The 18,038-nt window shown below is 40.2% G+C and overlaps 1 protein-coding gene across 1 annotated transcript; it reads left to right on the top strand.

Moving 5' to 3' along the window:
- Positions 1-4,903: 4,903 nt before the first annotated feature.
- chst3a (carbohydrate (chondroitin 6) sulfotransferase 3a) lies at positions 4,904-15,472 on the top strand. The gene is made up of 4 exons (XM_086181149.1): positions 4,904-5,384; positions 9,018-9,181; positions 9,604-10,137; positions 10,495-15,472. The coding sequence occupies exons 2-4, from the start codon at positions 9,090-9,092 to the stop codon at positions 11,195-11,197; spliced, it is 1,329 nt and encodes a 442-aa protein (XP_086037275.1). The 5' UTR covers positions 4,904-5,384; positions 9,018-9,089; the 3' UTR covers positions 11,198-15,472.
- The last annotated feature ends 2,566 nt before the right edge of the window (positions 15,473-18,038 follow it).

Below are 18,038 nucleotides of genomic sequence, written 5' to 3'. Positions count from 1 at the left end.
TTTTTTAATCTGAACGGTGCTGCATGAATGGATGGTAAAGATGCCGTGAGCTCAGTCGGTGCACCATTTGTGCTTTATGCAAAGTTGGAATACGGTTAAGACGGAAACTGTCTAAGAGTGAAAGCCACAAACTGATTTATAGCACATTAGACTCAAGTTTAGCAACATCTGGCAGCTTGAAAGCGAAGCATTCAAGTTTTGTAGCACAACATCAATAAGGTGTCAGATTATATTTACTTGAAAAGATCACCTGGTGGGTTCACTTCTGCATGGTCAAGGCCGTAGCGTCAGGTTTAATTCTCATGGTCCTGGCAGATGGCAGGCCTAAAGATTAACCCACTGTGGTCTAATCCCTCTTCATCTTGTAATGCACAGGCCTGTCTGTGGACATCAGACATAAATGTAAAGCACAATTAATGCACACAATGCTGCTGCGAGCAGAATGAATCGCCTGGTGAACATGTGGTGTATTAGTCGAGCTCACAAACAGATGATGGTTATTGTTTTTTTTATCACCTGTCACAGTGAAAGTGAAAATAAACACGTGCGCCACCATATATATCACGAAAACCTCTGTGCGAAGATTACATGAGCAAATATTCTTGCAACTATCACTAAAAAATAAATCATATGGTTAAAGCTTACTGCTCATCAAGTCCTCATCTTAGTTTCTAATCTCGTGCGTCCAATCAGAGCAGCACACGCTGACCTCTTTGTTCAGGACGGAGCCGTCGGGCTGCCCTGCGGGGAAATTTCATCCATTTATTTATCACCTCAGTCTCCTGTGCTGCATGTGCACCATTTGATTTTGACTGCAGTCATCAGTAGACAAGGTCAAGTCAACAGCATATGGACATCATGAAATATTTACGTGGACGTAAATCTGTCATCAACAAAGTTGGAGAATGTCGTGTTAGGCTTTGAGCAGATGGACAACATCAGTCATGGTCTCATTTAAAAAAAGGATCTTGGCTTTCATCGGCATGACAACAAAGTTCAAAAGAAGAATGAAGAGCAACATGGGAAGAAACGCAGATCATACACTGTTCCTCTGCAATACAACCGATCAAATTGTTGTTACATTCAAAATTGATTTGAATTAAGACGTATACAAATTAGCCCATAGTGCTGGTGTTCGCACTTTAGGGAGACTGGGGGTCAAGGGGTTAAAAGTTTGGGGAGACAACAGGGAACTTCTGGTGTTCAGTGGAAATATCTGGAATAATCTGGAATAACTACAAATCTGAGACTTGGTGTACGATTTAAAAAATCAAAGCGAGTTCTCTGACTTTTGTGAAGTTAAACTTCATATTTGGTCATTTCATCTCTTATCTTGAAGCCAACCGTTTTCAAATGGCAAAAAACCCAAATCAAATTTAAGTATGCCGTGTTGACAATATTCTACACAAATATTCAAGAAAGTTGCCGTTCCTTTACTTTAACGAGGATAATGTCATTTATGAGGCAAAAACAGAAGTGCACCAGATATTTTGCCATAATGACAATTTTACTTAAAAATGACAAGAAAGTGATTACACGAGAAAGTATGTTCCTCAGAAAAATATGGATTTGCTGCGTTTGATCACATGAAGTAGAAGTTCAGAGCACGTTTTTGGCGTCTTATCAGGAAGGGATGTTGACAGGGAGAACTGCTGCAGCTGGTAGAATTAGTTTGGCTCTTGATTCAAAATATGCAGAACACTAATAACCCTTTAATATTTTGGATTACAAGACGCCCGAGTATTCCAGATATACCTCATATTCATAATGTTACATTCAAAAGGATGAATTGAATTAAAATAAAAAGAAGAAGCAGTATTTCTTGCGAGAGCGCTTTTGTTTTTAGAGGGGAAAAAAAAACCTACATGTTTAAATCCTTGTTTCGTCCAAATGTTTTTGAATCCACTATAGAAAAGAAGAGTGTCATTTGTCGTATGCAGTACTTGTGTCACTACGCGATAGCTCTGTCTGTCAGAGCACCTGTTGTCAAGATACCCAATTCAGCTTTTCCATTTTGGATTATTATTGATAATCTCTAGTGTGGTTTGCCAAGGGCAGAGGTTTGCTTTTAGTCCTGGTCCACTCTAAAACTAGGTCACTCCTTTAATCTCTCCACGCAGAGAGTGGACTGTAGGTTAACAGCTTTTTTTTTTCATTTAATAAACCTCATAGCAGAGGGGATGTGCAGTCGTGAATCCGGAGAAAGATGCACAACAGGAACATATCATGAACTTAAGTGACCTTGAGCAGATGAAGTCTTGAGATCTTTTACAGATATTAAGTTCCACAGCAGGGATAGTAGAACGAGTTTCAACTCAACATCAGGGTGTCTGACGTTGGAACTGCAGCTGATGACGACACGGCAGGACCTTAAATGTATGAGGAAACAAACAAAAACATACAAATATATAGATATGTCTGTAAATGACATGTAAACACATAAAGTCATAAAATAGACAGTATGCTGGAATAACCCATTTGTGCAGGAGAACAGGACAAACTCGCTCATTATCTCTATTTCACTTTGTCTTGAATATTCTCGCAATTCAAGTGCCTAATAAGATAAGTAATAAATAAATGTAATTTGTGATAATGTCCATCATTTCTTGCGGGTGATTTTTCAAAGGAATACTGTTGAACAGACGTCTGACAGCCTGATCGCTGATCTATTGAGAGCTTGCTTTCTTTAACACTGCTACCCCCAAGTGGTCAAAACGCAGTGGTGATTTCAGAGTTCCAAAAAAAAAAAAAAAAAAAAAAATCATTCCGTTTTGTTCACTCACAAGAATGAATGGGATTGTTTACACCCGAATAATGGATGGATGTAGCAATGACCGCGTCCGACTCGTTATTCTTCATGGGACCAAACAATATATAGATACAAGGTCAAATGTTTTAGACGTTTGGTTTGTTCCACTGAAATGTACCAGGGAACTGTGACAGCCAGCCACAATAAACAATGCAAGTATTCAAACGGAGCTACTTTTATTACTCACATCTGTGCAGTTCATTCATGGACATGCAAAACCAATGCGGACAAAATTAAATCAGATTGATTGAATGATTTAATCAAACATCATGTTCCATCTGGGTTGGAAGTCTGTTAAAACTCATCTGTTCCTCTCTGATGAAATATTATTCACAGTTCAGCTAAAATGTTGGTCATCTTTTAGTCAATCTCTCCGTAGCTTTTAACTCCACGAATTACAGTCTCTAGATATCCTACTGTTAATCTGTAATAGATGTTGTTGCTTGTCTCTGACTTTCTATTTTGCTTCTGTTCATCTTTCTCTGTCTCTCTCCCTCCCTCTCTCTCTCTCTCTATTATTCATTTCTTTTGCTGTTCCATTGAGTGCTCTTGACATCTTTTAACCCTCTGTTCTCTTTGTCTTCCCACAAGTTTTCATTATCAGATGTTGTTGTGTATCTGTTGGTCTCTTGCGTGCCGTTTTGGGGGGTGGGGGGTGGGAGGGGGGAAAGATATTTCCTCTGTGGCTCGCTTTAAAGTTTTATGGGTTTATTTCATCTGTGTTTCTCAGGTTAGGTCTTTTTTTTCTTTCTCACTCAACTTGAGGGTGGAGGGACGGAGGATTTTGGACCTCGTACACATTGGAAAAACACCTGAGAAAATTCTTGACAATGACATGTTTTGTTAATACAATACTTCAATGTCAAATCAAAGGCCGAAAGAAAAGGGGCTGCTTGGCCTGCAGTACATGTTATTGACCCCATCTACCAGGAATTAGCCCTGTCCCAGCAGAATCCAGCAGTGATTGAATACACTATAATCCCAGCCTCATCTGTGAGCTCCCATCTTCCTGCTGGAAAGTGTTAAATGTTCTTTTTCTTTTAAACTGGGAATTTCTCTCTTCGGAATGTGTCTCTGAATTATATGAAATGTCATGTTCTGAGATGTAATGTAACCTAAATTAATAAACTGTGATGAAATGCGCGGCTTTTATATATGTATTGAATTCCAATAAGTGGATAAATAGAGACAAAAAAAGAATGAAGCACTTTTTCCTTTACCAAGGGAGTGATAAATATCTGTTACTGATAAAGTGATTGGCGCGTTTGGTAATTCACGTAAGCTCATTATACATTGTTATACCTGTCATCCAAACAACAACAAAAAACAAGCACGCGTAAATGTGAAATCAATATTTCACTTTATTCCTACTTCCATAAAGAAGGAAATATGCAATTTGACACAGTTTTCTCAAGACATGCCACCATCTGAGTTACTCCTTCTCTCTTTGAAGAGTGTTGCTCAATCCTTATCTGAGTATTTACATGTGAAGTTGGGCTGATGGATCAGATTATGTAGATCCAGTTCGACCAAACATCAAGAGACAGTGAGAGCCTTTCAAAACCAACATTAAAAATAAAAATAAAAATATACAACACGTATAGCATCCATTCATCAATTTCTTTTCAGTAAAAATAAGTCCATGTTGAAGAAATTTCTGGTCGGACTCGTTAAGAATTAGTTGAGTTTTAGGGTTTACTTTATTTGGGAAATTTAAAAAAAACAGACAAACTAGCAAAATCGAAAGAAGTAGAACTATGCCGATGAGAAAAGGAATATGGGCTCATTTCACCTCAATAAGAACAATCCAGTAGAAAATGAAGAGCGACATAAATCAATTGGAGATAATAATAATAAAAAACGACGTCAGAATTTGGTGCAGTAAATGATTTAAGACCTTCCTCAGAACGTTTCTGGTAATATTGGAACGCGTGAATCTCGAGCTGTGCAGACATCGGATGTTCCGACTTCCAACACAAGGTGGCGTGGACTCCGGTCCCTCTAACGGGGGGGGGGGGGGGGGGGGGGGGGTCTTTATACTTTAAATTGCAGGGGGGGTTTTGGGGGTGTAATCACGTGACTCTGCCTACACAAGATGTCCCATGCAAGAGAGCGGTGACGCGATCGTGCTCGTGCGCTCGACTCGTGCGGATGAGAAAAGTTAAGGAGGAAGAAAGTTTAGAAGCGATTAGATCACTTAAGTTCTTTCACGGCAAAAAAATGTTAACCATCAGTAAATCGGGTTGGCGAGTTTGGAAGTCTTGGTTCTGAATTGAAATATTTTTTGACGCTGCATAATAAATATTTTCTTAAAATAGTCATTTGGCATCATTCTTGCTTTACTCGCTTTACTCTCACTTCCGCGGAGGTTTCCCCGCAGACCAGCTTTCTCCGTCCTCCACGCTGCGTCTCATTCATCCGGAGGAAGAGCCCGCGTCCCAGGATACAATGAAGCCGTGTGTCCTCGTCCGAGACAATGCAGCAGCGCCGAGAAGATGCTGTGAGGAGGACGACGTTGTTTCTCACAACATCAACAAGGACGGTTCGCTGGATTGCAGGGAGAGACCGGTTCAAGGTTGGTAACGAACCTCTACCTGAGCATCTCCACATAGTGTTTTTTTTTCTGTCAGCATGATTCGAAGCGTATAAAAAATAAAATAAAATAAAAAAAACAACCCAGGGAGAAACGGTAGAGACCCTGCTTCTCCAAAGAATGCGTAGTAACGTAGTACAACAGTGTCAAATGATGTTTCCTTAGATGAAGCAGGTATTTGACGGTTGTGCAAACATGGAGGCTGTGCGTGTCTCGTAGTAATCAATATTTCTCTCTCTCTAAAAAAAAATAATATGAGAAAATCCTCATCAACCGAACTAAATCTGATGAGGAAACCTTCAGGCTGGAGAGGAATCAGCAGGGGTATTCATTAGTATGCGTTCATTCGGTTTCGGTGGTGGAGATGTTGCAAAAGCCTCCATTCAATCGCCCCTCCCCCCTAAATGCCTTCTATGGGCTCCACATACTCTCCACAATCTGTTTGCGTCACTATAGAAGCTTTACATTTCCTGGAGATGTACTCAAACACTCGCCGCCATCCATCCTCTCACTGTTGTGTAATTTAAGTTTGTGTCTCTTGTCACCAAAAGTTCCCAGTTTGTGTTTGTGCAGACAAGAAGGCGGTTAGTTTCCTTCATTTCTAAGTGGTAAATATGAGTCATTTAAATTCATCATAAAATGAAAACCAGTTCTAGGGGAAGTGATCCATGACGACATAACTACACCTACAAAGGTTCAAGGGGTGGGGCAGATTAGTTGTTGTAACATGCTGGTTGAAAGGGAAATAAATTGACTCACAAGCTGAGCTGTTGACACTGACAAAGCCAAAAAGAAGTGCAGCACCCTGTGAAATACTAGCGTAAGATGTCGTAATGCTTGGAATGGAATAAATCAGGTTGACAAGTACTACTCAAGCGAATGTCTAAGAGTTTCTGGGTCTTTAAAGATGGTGATTGCTAACAACTGGCTGAACAACTACCTACTATTCTATAGGGGCCCTGGATCACATCATCGTGGCGAAAAAAAGAAGTGGTTAGTCTGGAGCTAAGCAGTATTCCATTTGAGTTTCCCTGAGCTTATTTTTTGGTAATCATCTAAAATTCAGGTTGCATGATATTATGGGCATTGTTATCAGTATCAGCAGATATTGGTCATTTTTAAAATGTATCAGGATCTGTCTAATGGCCAATAATGACATCATCCCAGTTGTTCTCATAGCTCTCCTGCTTTGCTCGTCACCGGTTGAAATAATGCGATAAATATATCCGATTTATGTGCTTTTCTTTTCATGTTTTGTAAGTAAACAGTGTTAACTTATTCCTTCATCACTGCTGAGCTTCGGTTTAAGACATTCGGGTCCTGAAATGCCCTCTGTCACCAGTTAACCAGCTCACAATATTTCCGTGACAGGTGACTAACGCAATATTAGGCAGGTGGTCTCAATGTTGTGGCAGATTTGTGTAAAATCAGTCAACCAAATAGAAATGATAAATGCCACATATATTGGCGCTGTAATGGTTTTTATATTTGGTCAGAAGAGTTGTCTGTTTACATGAACACCCCTGGATGAACTGCGAAGCGCTCAGTGTGAATTTAACTTTCTCCCAGTGATGCAGCCTCAGGGTTTTGAAGGCAGCCATTAATGTAATTTGTAGTGAGATGATAAACAGAGTGATGTGAGTTTCTGCTTGAGCAGATAGTCAGATTTGCCAAACGCTCCATCGACTCTTGAATATGTAAAAGCGCTCAGCTCAAGTGCCTCAGCCTGACAGTTTGAAGGCTATGGCGTATTAAGCTCAGATAATTGGCTGATATTTACTTACAGACTACACAGTCACTCTACAACGCCTTGAGAACTATTTTCCTCCTTAATGATATGCTTTGTAGAAATTATTCATTCTCTTGACAGGTCCAAATGACATGGAGGGGCTGGGCTATAGCCTACATTTCTGTTTCAGTAAGGGGGAAAATAGATCCCAAAGCTGAGAAAAATGATTTGGAATTAAGTATTGAAAACAAAAATTCAATGAATGTCATTGTCAAAACGGTAAAAGCGCAGATTAAATATTTCAACTAGCAAGCTGCGACTTTCGCCGTGTGTTACATGGCGAAAGTCAGTGACCAGGTTGAAATGTCAGTAATGATGAATCTGTAATTATGTCGTAAGGTTCAGTTGCTAACTTGAAAAAGTAAATTGCTGTTCCCTCTGACTGTACAACATGGAAGTGTTTCACAGAGATCACCAGCAGTGAACCCCGCCCCCCCCCCCTGTTTACATGAACCCCCCCACCCTCGTTCTCATCCATCTTCCCCCCCAAGCAGTCTTTTTCTGTGGTTCTAAGAAAAAAAAGACAAAAGAAGTTCACAAAAGCTGCTCGTTAGACAAACCTCTTGACATTCCCGAGGTTTCTAAATCAGTGCAGTTGTGCTGTTCAGATGTCAAAAACACTTTGAGTTTTCATGAAGAGGCAAAATCGGGTGATGAACATCGATATTTTTCTGCATAGAAAACTGACAACACACTTTGACAACACACCTTCATGGCTGATGTCAGCGCTAAAACAATAGAAGAGCCCCTGGAGCAACAGCAGCAGCCACTCCCCCTGTCAGGGACCAACAGACATTGTTTCTTTTAAAAGCATTCCGTCAGTAGAGGCACAAAAGCCTAGTTTTAGCAACAAGAAGAGGCTGTAGAATATTTAGCAAACTGAGGCAAATTCTAATATACTAGTGCTTGGGGATATTCTCATGGGCTCTTGAGCCACCAGAGACTTTAAGGCCTCATCAGACTGATCTCTTGCAGTTGAAGGAAGGCGTTTGGAGAGTCCAGGCTGAGACACGTCAAATCACTTCCAAATGTAATTAAGTTTCTATGTGGTATTGGTGGCACGGTGATGCAGTGGTGAGCAGTTTCGCTTCATAGAAAGAAGGTTGGAGTCCTGGCTCGGGCACGGGGTCGTTCTGTGTGGAGTTTACATGTTCTCCCTGTGCCTCTGGCTTCCTCCCACAGTCCAAAGACATCAAGAGGGGACGAGGCTGATTGATACTCTAAATTGACCGTAGGTGTGAATGTGAGTGTGAATGGTTGTCTGTCAATATGTGTTGACCCTGCGATGGACTGGTGACCTGTCCAGGGTGAACCCCGCCTCTCACCTGAAAGCTGCTGGGATAGGCTCCAGCCCCCCGTGACCCTTAACAGGATAAGCAAAAGAAAATGGATGGATGGATGGATGGAAGTGGTTTTGGCTGTGAAGACCATCTAAACTCAATCAGGATTCAATCTGGATAAGGGATGCATGATAATACCTGCACATCATCAGTATCAGTATTGGATTTTAGCAAAACAACATTAACGTGGGAGGCGAACACTAGCTAGAAGATACAACCCATGGACACTAGCATCAGTCATCAGTGTGTCTCTTGAAAGGGGGGGGGGGGTTGACTCACTGTACAACAGTAACTGCTGGCCACTAGTACACTGGACACATATGAGACATATCTATAATCACTCAAAACACTCAGCACAGCCCTTGACTCAGCAACAGTACCTTGCTTTTTTTTAGTGACATTATCCTGCATTCTAGTTTGAGCATGACAACAGTTGCTTACTCCGCTTGTTACTGTCCTAACTGAAGTATTTGTTTTTTATTGCAGAATGAAGCTCTACCTTATTTATGAGAAGCCATGACCAACACACCGACCGTCTAGACATTAAGTTACCAAGCCATGACTCAAAAAATGAAGACCAAATATGCGATTGTCTTCATCTGTATCGTTGCCTTGGTCATCCTTGAAAAAGAAAGCAACATCTTATCAAGGTAAGAAAATAAAACTGGAGCGGTCACACCAAATGTTTGACTTGATGGTTTTGTACTTTCACTGAAAATAAAAGTTTAATCAGCATCTAATCACTGGTCAAATGAGCCGCTGCTCCAAAACTATGGAGCTGAATTTTTACCGCACTCAGTGCCAGGGGGAAGCATGGGCTTAAGTTGGAACCCATACATTTTCGGGGGCAATTTTGTTTGTGCATTTTTTACACTGCTTTGGCTGCAACTTGGTTGGGTACATAGGAAGAGTTTGCTTTTAACAGCCTGGATCTGAAACTGTAACTCAAAGATAGTTAATTTCTTGCTAAATGCAAATTGTGAATTGTGTATGCGATGTGTCTCACCGGTTTTATGCTGCTGCCTTTTTGAGTATTTATTAGTTTTATTGTACCAAGTTTGTATTTCATCAGGGTCTCTGATAAGCTGATTCAGAGGCAGACCCCACAGCAGACTGCAGCATCTCTACTGGATTACAGCAACACAACGCAAAATGACCTTATGGCTCTCAACATGCTGCATCTTAGTGGCACAAAGGGGAATTACTCAAATCCTGCAGAGGAAGGCGAGGAAGAAGAACAAGACACCGCCAGTGATAACAGTGGTCGTAAGGACATATTACTCCTGGCTACCACAAGAACTGGGTCCTCCTTTGTTGGGGAATTTTTCAACCAGCATGGAGACAATATGTTCTACCTTTTTGAGCCCCTATGGCATGCTGAGCGTGTTCTTACCATGGCTGGTGAGGCCAACAATGGGACAGCGTTGGCAGGAATCTACCGCGATATACTCAAGGGGCTTTTCCTGTGTGATTTCACTCCTCTGGAGAAGTTCATCTCTCCCCCGCCTCAGGACCACGTCACCTCGGCCCTTTTCCGCAGAGAGTCGAGTTTATCGCTGTGTCAAGAGCCTGTCTGCACTCCTGTGATCAAAGATGTATTTGAGAAGTATGGTACATTCTGTAGATACACACTACACTCATAAAGAAAGACATGAATCCTAAACAGAAGATAGAGTATACCTTCACTCTTGTTACAGTGAGAGGGAGGAAGTGACTTGCTAATGGAAACGTCACAGCCTCCATAATATCTGAACATTATAAAGGTTTATGTTATCACATACGGTTTTGATTATTTTCACTTCAGAGTCTTTTTTTAAAGACAATTTAAAGCTTTGACATTTTTTTAAGAGTCATCTTATTCGTTGATTATTAAGGAGAGATTTCAATGCTTTTAAAGTTTTTCCTCTCACAATAATATTGTGAGATATTTATACAAAAACTAAACCAGGTTCTTTTTTTACAGGTATCACTGCAAAAGTCGTCGCTGTGGGCCGCTCAACTTCACACTTGCATCAGAGTCCTGCCTTTCTAAGCAACACCACGCCATTAAAACCGTCCGTGTGCGTCAGCTGGAAACGCTGCAGCCCTTGATGGAGGACCCTCGCCTGGATGTTCGAATAATCCAGCTGGTTCGAGATCCACGTGCCACCTTAGCATCCCGCATGGCAGCTTTCTCCTCAATGTATCGGACGTGGAAGTCCTGGGCGCAGGACGGCCAGGTGCCTGTGGATGATGAGGAGGTGAGGAGGCTTAAAGGTAACTGCGAACACATTAGGATTATGGCAGAGATGGGACTGAGCCAACCCCCCTGGCTGAGAGGACGCTTCATATTGGTGCGTTACGAGGATATTGCTCGCTACCCAATGCAGAAAGCAGAGGAGATGTACAAGTTCACAGGGATACCATTCAGTCACCAAGCTAGGGAGTGGATTCTGAGGAACACCCAGACCACACAGGAGGCTAGCGGGTTTTATTCCACTCAGAAGAACTCATCAGAGCAGGCGGAGAAATGGAGATTTAGCATTCCCTTTACACTGGCTCAGGTGGTGCAGAGAGTGTGTGGACCCACCATGAAACTGTTTGGGTACAAGTTTGCAGATGACAAAAAGTCTCTAACCAATAAATCTATCAGTTTGCTTGAAGAGAAACTATTTCACGAATGGTGATGTCACAATTTAAGCTGTGAATCACAAAAGGGATTGGAGCCATTATTGCACAGACCAAATGCCATAAACGACACCAAATGCATTCTTGATGTTTTACTGCAGTCAGTAACTTTTTAGCCATAAAATAATATTCTTATTCACTGATTTGGTGCCTCATTGTTGCATTGAAGAGACGCACGGTAAGAAGAAATATTTATTTATGTACTGTGGTCACTGAAGAAGCCTGATAGCTTCATGTCATTCATGTGTAACTGTATTTTGTCAGAATGAAACCTAACTTGTTAGAGATTATTATACAAGAGTTTATCGATGGTTGTTGGGTAGATTTTCAGGGATAAACTACAGTGAAAGTTATGCACCTGTCTTGTTTATTTTCTGTGCTGGCGCGTGCGTGTGTTTGTGTCTTCTTAAGCTTAATGTCACTTGAGTTAAATATGTATTTTCTCATATCTTTACCAGTCTAATAGGTCAGTAGAACCACTTCAGATCTGCTTTAATAGGGTTTTGATATTGTGACTCCGGTCACAAGTAAATCTAGGATCGTGATGTCAGGAGGAGACGGTATCGTAGTGCTCCAAAAATATGCCGTCTGAAATTCAGTCAGATATTCAGTCTTCAAGGGCTCCAGTAGCTTCACGCTTATATGTGGCTGGTGTTTTTGTTTTCTTTTAATTCTGGAATCACCAAGTAGGCAAAACGAAAAGTCTCTGTGAGGCCCCCCACCCCCCAAAATACTGATGAGTAGTTGAAATGCAAATTACGCTTTTTTTCCATTTAAGGCTAGAAACATGAATAATATTAATATTTGTCAGTAACACATTTTCCCTTCAATATCCAGTATGACACAGCACTTCAGGGTTAGAAGCCTCCAGTGCAGCTCTCCCTCTTAGGGAAATTCCTGCAGAATCCCTCATAATAAACCGCTGCTCCTGTTTGCTGGCGCTGTGAAGCACCAGGTATGGAGTCAGAGCTGATTCACTGATTTATAACAAATCTGGTCCACAGACCACTTTTGACTGTGCAAAGATTTTTTTAAATCACTACCAGTCTTTAAAAAATACACACGAAACCTTAAAAAAAGTTCAATATATCACTTTTTAAGTTGTGAGATTCTTATGTGTTGATGGTTTACTTGTCAGGTAATACAGTATATTCCATCTCAATAACATTAATGTGGCTTAGTGAAATCCAGGTGCGGGTGCGTTAACTGTCACTCTTGATGGCGTATAAAGGTATCCACTGTGACTGGAGTTCAATGGCAGCATTGTGTTCAGTTTGGACCGAGGCGCTGCTGAAACTGCTGCTCTGCTCACGGAAAAGGATATGCGTTAGAGGTACATATAGGAGCGCGCTTACACTACCCCGGTGTTTACAACATTAATATGGATACTTTGTGACGAGAACATCCTGCCCAGATTCCCAGTCGAAGTATCAGGAATCCAAAGTTTTACAGTGAAGCTCCTGACTCTTCCGTGAAGCCAAGTAATTCGTCACGATGGAGGATGTTCTCATTCTTTACTCGAGTCAGTTCAACTCAATTCAAAAGTTTTCTTGAGTAAAACTGTACAAAATATAAGTATTTGAAGTCAACAGAAATACTCAGGATGAAAAATGGCACCATTGATATATGATGTTCTTATAGAATATTTTGTTTTTCTGAATGATAAATAGATTTGAGAGCATTTAATGCTGTATATCAACCTGGGCAACTGGGCAAATCTGTAGCACATTAGTGGTATATATATATATATATAGATAGATAGATAGATAGATAGATAGATAGATATAGATATAGATAGACAGATAGATAGATAGATAGATATAATTTATTTTAAGAGGGAAGTAACTTTTAACTGTGAAATAAATGTCGTCAAGAAAAAAGAAAAATATATTTGCCTCCAAATCGTAATGGATTATGAGTATGAAGTAGCAGCAAATTGATTTACTTGAGTAAATATTTGTGTCAACAATGTCAAGTTTTTGAGTAACAGTTTTATTAACATTTTCTCATTGGATTTGAACATTTGTGTAAAAAAAAACAACCCACCGACACTCTCTTTCCTGTGTGTTCTCATCAAGGTATGACCTAAAAGATGTTTTCCAGTGTCTGGATATTTATCGTATGACAGCTTTTAAGATGTGAATTTTTGCGCATGTGTATTTTTTTTTAATCTACTTAGAATCGACCACACTTATAATTCGCTGTTTCTGAATTCCTGTGCCAGATTAGCAAGAAGCACCTCCACTTTTATATCAATGTCCTTTATTTTTCAAAGCACTTGAACGGGATGAGGATCCATAAAGACCGAACATGTGCTCTCAGTCACACACTCAGAGTCGAACTTCATTTCCAAATGTATGCTGTTACCAAGGATCCCCGAAAGACCGAGTGGGTATAACTAGAGGGGGAAAAAAGCAGAAACAGGGACTCCATTCATGTCTGCATTCTTTCACGTCTGTTTTACGCCCCAGCTGAGAGAAAGCACTTCACAGCTGTTGATCATTTTTCTCCCAGATCATTTCCCTGATGCTGAATATTCTGACAGCAGATGATTTAATCCTCCAAAAGAGGAAAAGTCTGATAATGGAATAAGAAGCCAAGTCTGCCACAGAATATTCTGTATTATTTTGGATTGCCAAGTATTTGGTTTTCAATGTGTTGGAGCTCATGCTGATGGCAAATGAACAGCTGGTCTGAAAGATTTACAAATGTGCAGTGAAATTCTGTCTTTATGATTGACTAGCCAAGGGGAATATAGATATATAAACAATGATATATATAAAAAATAAACAATTACATCAAGAATTTAACAATTGAACCGATTTTTTTTTGTGTGTGTTTTGTATGAAGAAATAGGAAAAATGTCAGCACAACTTGATAGGAAAGAAATTATTTCTTTGGAAAATCTGTTTGGAAATAGTTTGCAATCTTCCAAGCAGATTAATCACCCAAGACTAAAAGGAATATGTTACTGTGAGACGACCTCGTCCAGCTGATGCACCTGCAATCTGCGAACTTTCAAGAAAACTCAAAAGGACAGAATTCTATTTCGTCGCAATAGTAAAAGGAATATTTCATTCGTCCTAACACACTTCTTTAAATGTGCTGCTAGAAATACACATTCTTTTAATTTGTGATATTTTAGAATGCAAACCATACTTGTTTGCGCACGCTTGCTTGCACTGACACCTCTTGTCACGTGACCAAGGGACTCCAAATCAGTACCAGATACTAGTGCAGGCTAGACATACGGGGCACACCTCTGTGTCACATTTTTCATATTTATTTTGTTTTATTATATTTTTTTTCCTCCAATATTTCACAGCAATAATTTGTGCATGATTTCATGGTTCCATGAGTTCATGGTTTTGTATTTATACTGCAGAACTAAGTGCTCTCTTTGTCCCCCCCCCCTTTTTTTTCCATATACATATTTAGCATTTCAATCTTTTTGTTTTTTCAGTAGCTTCCATGTCAAGTGACCTCCAAACTCCAATTCAGTATCACATATTAGTTCTAGACTGGGAATATGAGGCACTCCACTGCGAGGTCATCGTCAGCCAATCAGCTCCCAGCAGTGTTGTCTGAATAAGCCACACCTGTGTATGATTACAGGTGGACGTATACCAACAGTCTACCTGAAGGTCGCTCTGCTTGCAGGGAGATTTGGATCTTGTTGTTGAAGAGTGAATCATGAGTGACGGCTGTTGATCCAGTCTTCCTCTTGTTGTCCTACATGTTCTAAGTTATCAGGTCACTGGATCTCTGTGGGCTCACCTGATTTTAAGCGACGTGTTCTGCTGCTTTGCTACATTTGCGTGTGCGCTGCTTGTGCTTCTGTGGATTAACTTCTCTCTGCTGTTTTCAAATGTTCAGTAATGGCATAACCCATGCTTTTGTATGCTTGTAGACTAATCGACCTCGAGTTTTCTGTTAAGTTCAATTTTGGGGCAGTCACTTGCACACTGTTACGTATTGATCGGTTTGTATTACCGTTGAGCTGTGCTGTTTTGATGCTGATGCTACCTCTGTTGCTTATTTCCAAAAGATAACAATTATTTGCCTCCATTAGGCAAAGAAGGTTGATCGAAGTTGGACGAGAGCTATTTCCTGATCCATGTAGCTTTGACAAGGATGCTGATACATGTCCTGCTGTCATTTGACCATTTCCTTTTTTTAGTCTCCCTTCCCACATTTGTGTACAAATAAATATTTAAAACAATTAAAGGTATTTGTCAGCGGGAGGATTTTGACGTAGCCCCTTAATGTTGATTTCATGCTATCATTTCAGTCATGAAGGATTTCATTGGGTGATGATACTACTTGATATGCTTGTAGTAGCAATGACATAAAAGCCTGCCATTCTGCCACATGTAATAAATAACTTCTAAAGATTCTATAGTTTGCAATTATTTGGAGCAAAATATGAATATTTTCATGCAAAACTATGCATTCAACCTGTCCATGTTCGAAATATATATATATATATATATATATATATATATATATATATATATATATTTTCCAAAAGCTTCAATGTTCATGTAACCAAGGGACTAGACTGGAAATATTGAGCGCACCTCTTTTTATCTGAATCATAACCTTTATTTAAAAGGGATTTTTTGATTTTCATATTTTCAATCAAGAGGAAAATACACAAGCATCAAAGGTGTAGTTTGTGAATACACATGAGTACAGGAGCCATAGTTGGAGCATGACACAGAACATCGCACAAACTATCGTCATTGAAACCCAGGGAGGAAAATAAAAAACAAACAGAACAACAAACAATAAAGACCAAATTATATTGCATTGGACCAAAAACTGATGCCAGGATTGACTAACCTCATTGGGACATGATTGTGGAGAGCGAGCTGAAGAGAATAAACAGTTTCTATCCTGCAGGGCTTTCTTTTAGGTAATCATACAAATCAAACCTACAGTTTACAGATGGAATGAATCAGCTCAGTGCAATTTCAAATACAAGTTCCTCCCACTGGACCAAAAAAATTCCCCTTTGTCAAAATAAGTCATTCTAGACATCTATGGCTGACGTTAATATTTCACGTTCTGATTTTCCTCGCCGGTCTTAAATCTTGTGCAGATTCCTTAACTTTTGTTCAGAAGGGTGTTGATCATATTAAATGCTTAAGTTATGTATTTTGGGTTTGTGACCTGAATAAGTTTTTATTTTCAATATGATTGGGTATTTTAGTTGAAGTATTTCACAATGAAGTACGACTGCCAAAATGTATATGATGTACTTCGCGAAGCTCTTCGAAGGTATCTTGGCATTTTGTCAGCCCCGATGATCGCTGCTATTGGATTTTCTTTATTGTAATTCTTTGCACACGCATTTTTTTTTCCAATGAAAAACAGTTTTGTTTCATTTGATCTATGCATAGATGAAAAGGTGCATAAAGGCGCCTGCCTGTTCTCCCGGGAGTGTTTACTTAAGTCATAACGTGGTCAGGGAGTTTGAAGTTACAATTTGGCACTGCTGGCCATAAAGGAGACACTGGTTGTTAAGGCTGTCTTGCCATTTACCCACTGTACCAACAGATGCACTAAGTGTGCTAGTATGAACACACAGACTGAATGAGTGGGCTTGTGTGATTTAAAGGAAGGGAGAGGGCAAAAGAAACAGGACACCCCCCCCCCCCTCGCCTCTGTTATCGGGCGATTCTGGCTCTCACTCACCCTTTGCCCCTCTCTTAAACATCCCCTGTGACTCTCTAATCCTCTCCTGTAGGTGATCTGCACAGTTGAAGCAGGTTTCTAGGTTTATACATGTGAAAATAAATGTTTTTGTGTATTTTTTTTAAGGGTTGTACATCTGCTTTGTGACATTTTTTGGGATCTTGACGCCCATGTTTTTTTCTTTAATCTTTGGCTATCAGTCACTGTGCTACTCCCCATCCTGCTCTCCACCCATCAAGTAAACACACACACACTGCATCGCTACTCTTCTCTAAGCACACTCCGTCTCCTCTTCCCCCCTGCCCCTGCTTGGAAGGTAAACAAATCCTGTGGTTGAGGTGGAACACTGAGTGCCCTCATTTGCCTCTGGAGTAGCTCAGCCTGACAGAAGCCTTGTGTGTGCCTGTGTGGCACCACTCAGTCGTATGGTAGCTGTACTCTGATAGGCTGCCTGTGCGGACTGCCCCGACATCAGCTCCAGAAAAGCAAAGGTTAAAAATCATAAACTTTCTGAAGGAAATTATAATGATTTATTGGCCGTCTCCAGTTGTGATTTCAAGGTATATAATGTTCATAAAAAGCTTGGATGTGACTGAATAGTGTCATTCTTTTGCATTTAAACTTGCAATTTCCTGTAAACCCTGCAGAGGGCAGCAGACCCCAGGGGATCATCTGGGTTGTCTTAGGTTTCCCTTTTGTTTGTACCAGGTACAGTATTATAATAAATACAGTGACATTGTAACAGTCCTTTTTGGAACAAAAATAAAACCTATGGGCTGATTATGTGTTGAAATTAGCTGAAATTACCTGTTTAATCAAATCAAGAGCTCTGCATTTTTGAGATTTGTGAGTGTGAAGAAGTGCTTTTGGCCCAACACCACATTCTTTGTGATTTAACAAACATGCAGAAATCAGATTAAGCAAAAAAACCATATAACCTAGTACCTCAGGATTAAGATAGTGATGAATTTTTTGGTTGGAGGGCAAATCTGTAGGAAATGGAACTGTGTATGTCGTTCAGAAAGGCACATGTTCATATTTACATGCGTGAGGAGACTTTCTCAGCTGACTGCTCATATGTGCCGGGTTAATTATGACATTTTTTTCCCCCCTCTTCCTCATTACAGGAAGTTTTCCCTG

Source organism: Aulostomus chinensis, chromosome 16, assembly GCF_037954235.1.
Source record: "Aulostomus chinensis isolate RoL2024-O1b breed Wild chromosome 16, RoL_Achi_v1.0, whole genome shotgun sequence".
Taxonomy (NCBI): domain Eukaryota; kingdom Metazoa; phylum Chordata; class Actinopteri; order Syngnathiformes; family Aulostomidae; genus Aulostomus; species Aulostomus chinensis.
The sequence above is the reverse complement of the archived record's forward strand: the minus strand, read 5'-3'. Positions and strand labels throughout refer to the sequence as shown.

Bases quoted from the DNA above. Each gene is read 5' to 3' on its own strand.
- chst3a (XM_086181149.1), top strand. From the start codon at position 9,090: ATGACTCAAAAAATGAAGACCAAATATGCGATTGTCTTCATCTGTATC. The intron at 9,182-9,603 runs GTAAGAAAATAA...GTATTTCATCAG, and splicing joins GAAAGCAACATCTTATCAAG to GGTCTCTGATAAGCTGATTC. The intron at 10,138-10,494 runs GTATGGTACATT...CTTTTTTTACAG, and splicing joins ATCAAAGATGTATTTGAGAA to GTATCACTGCAAAAGTCGTC.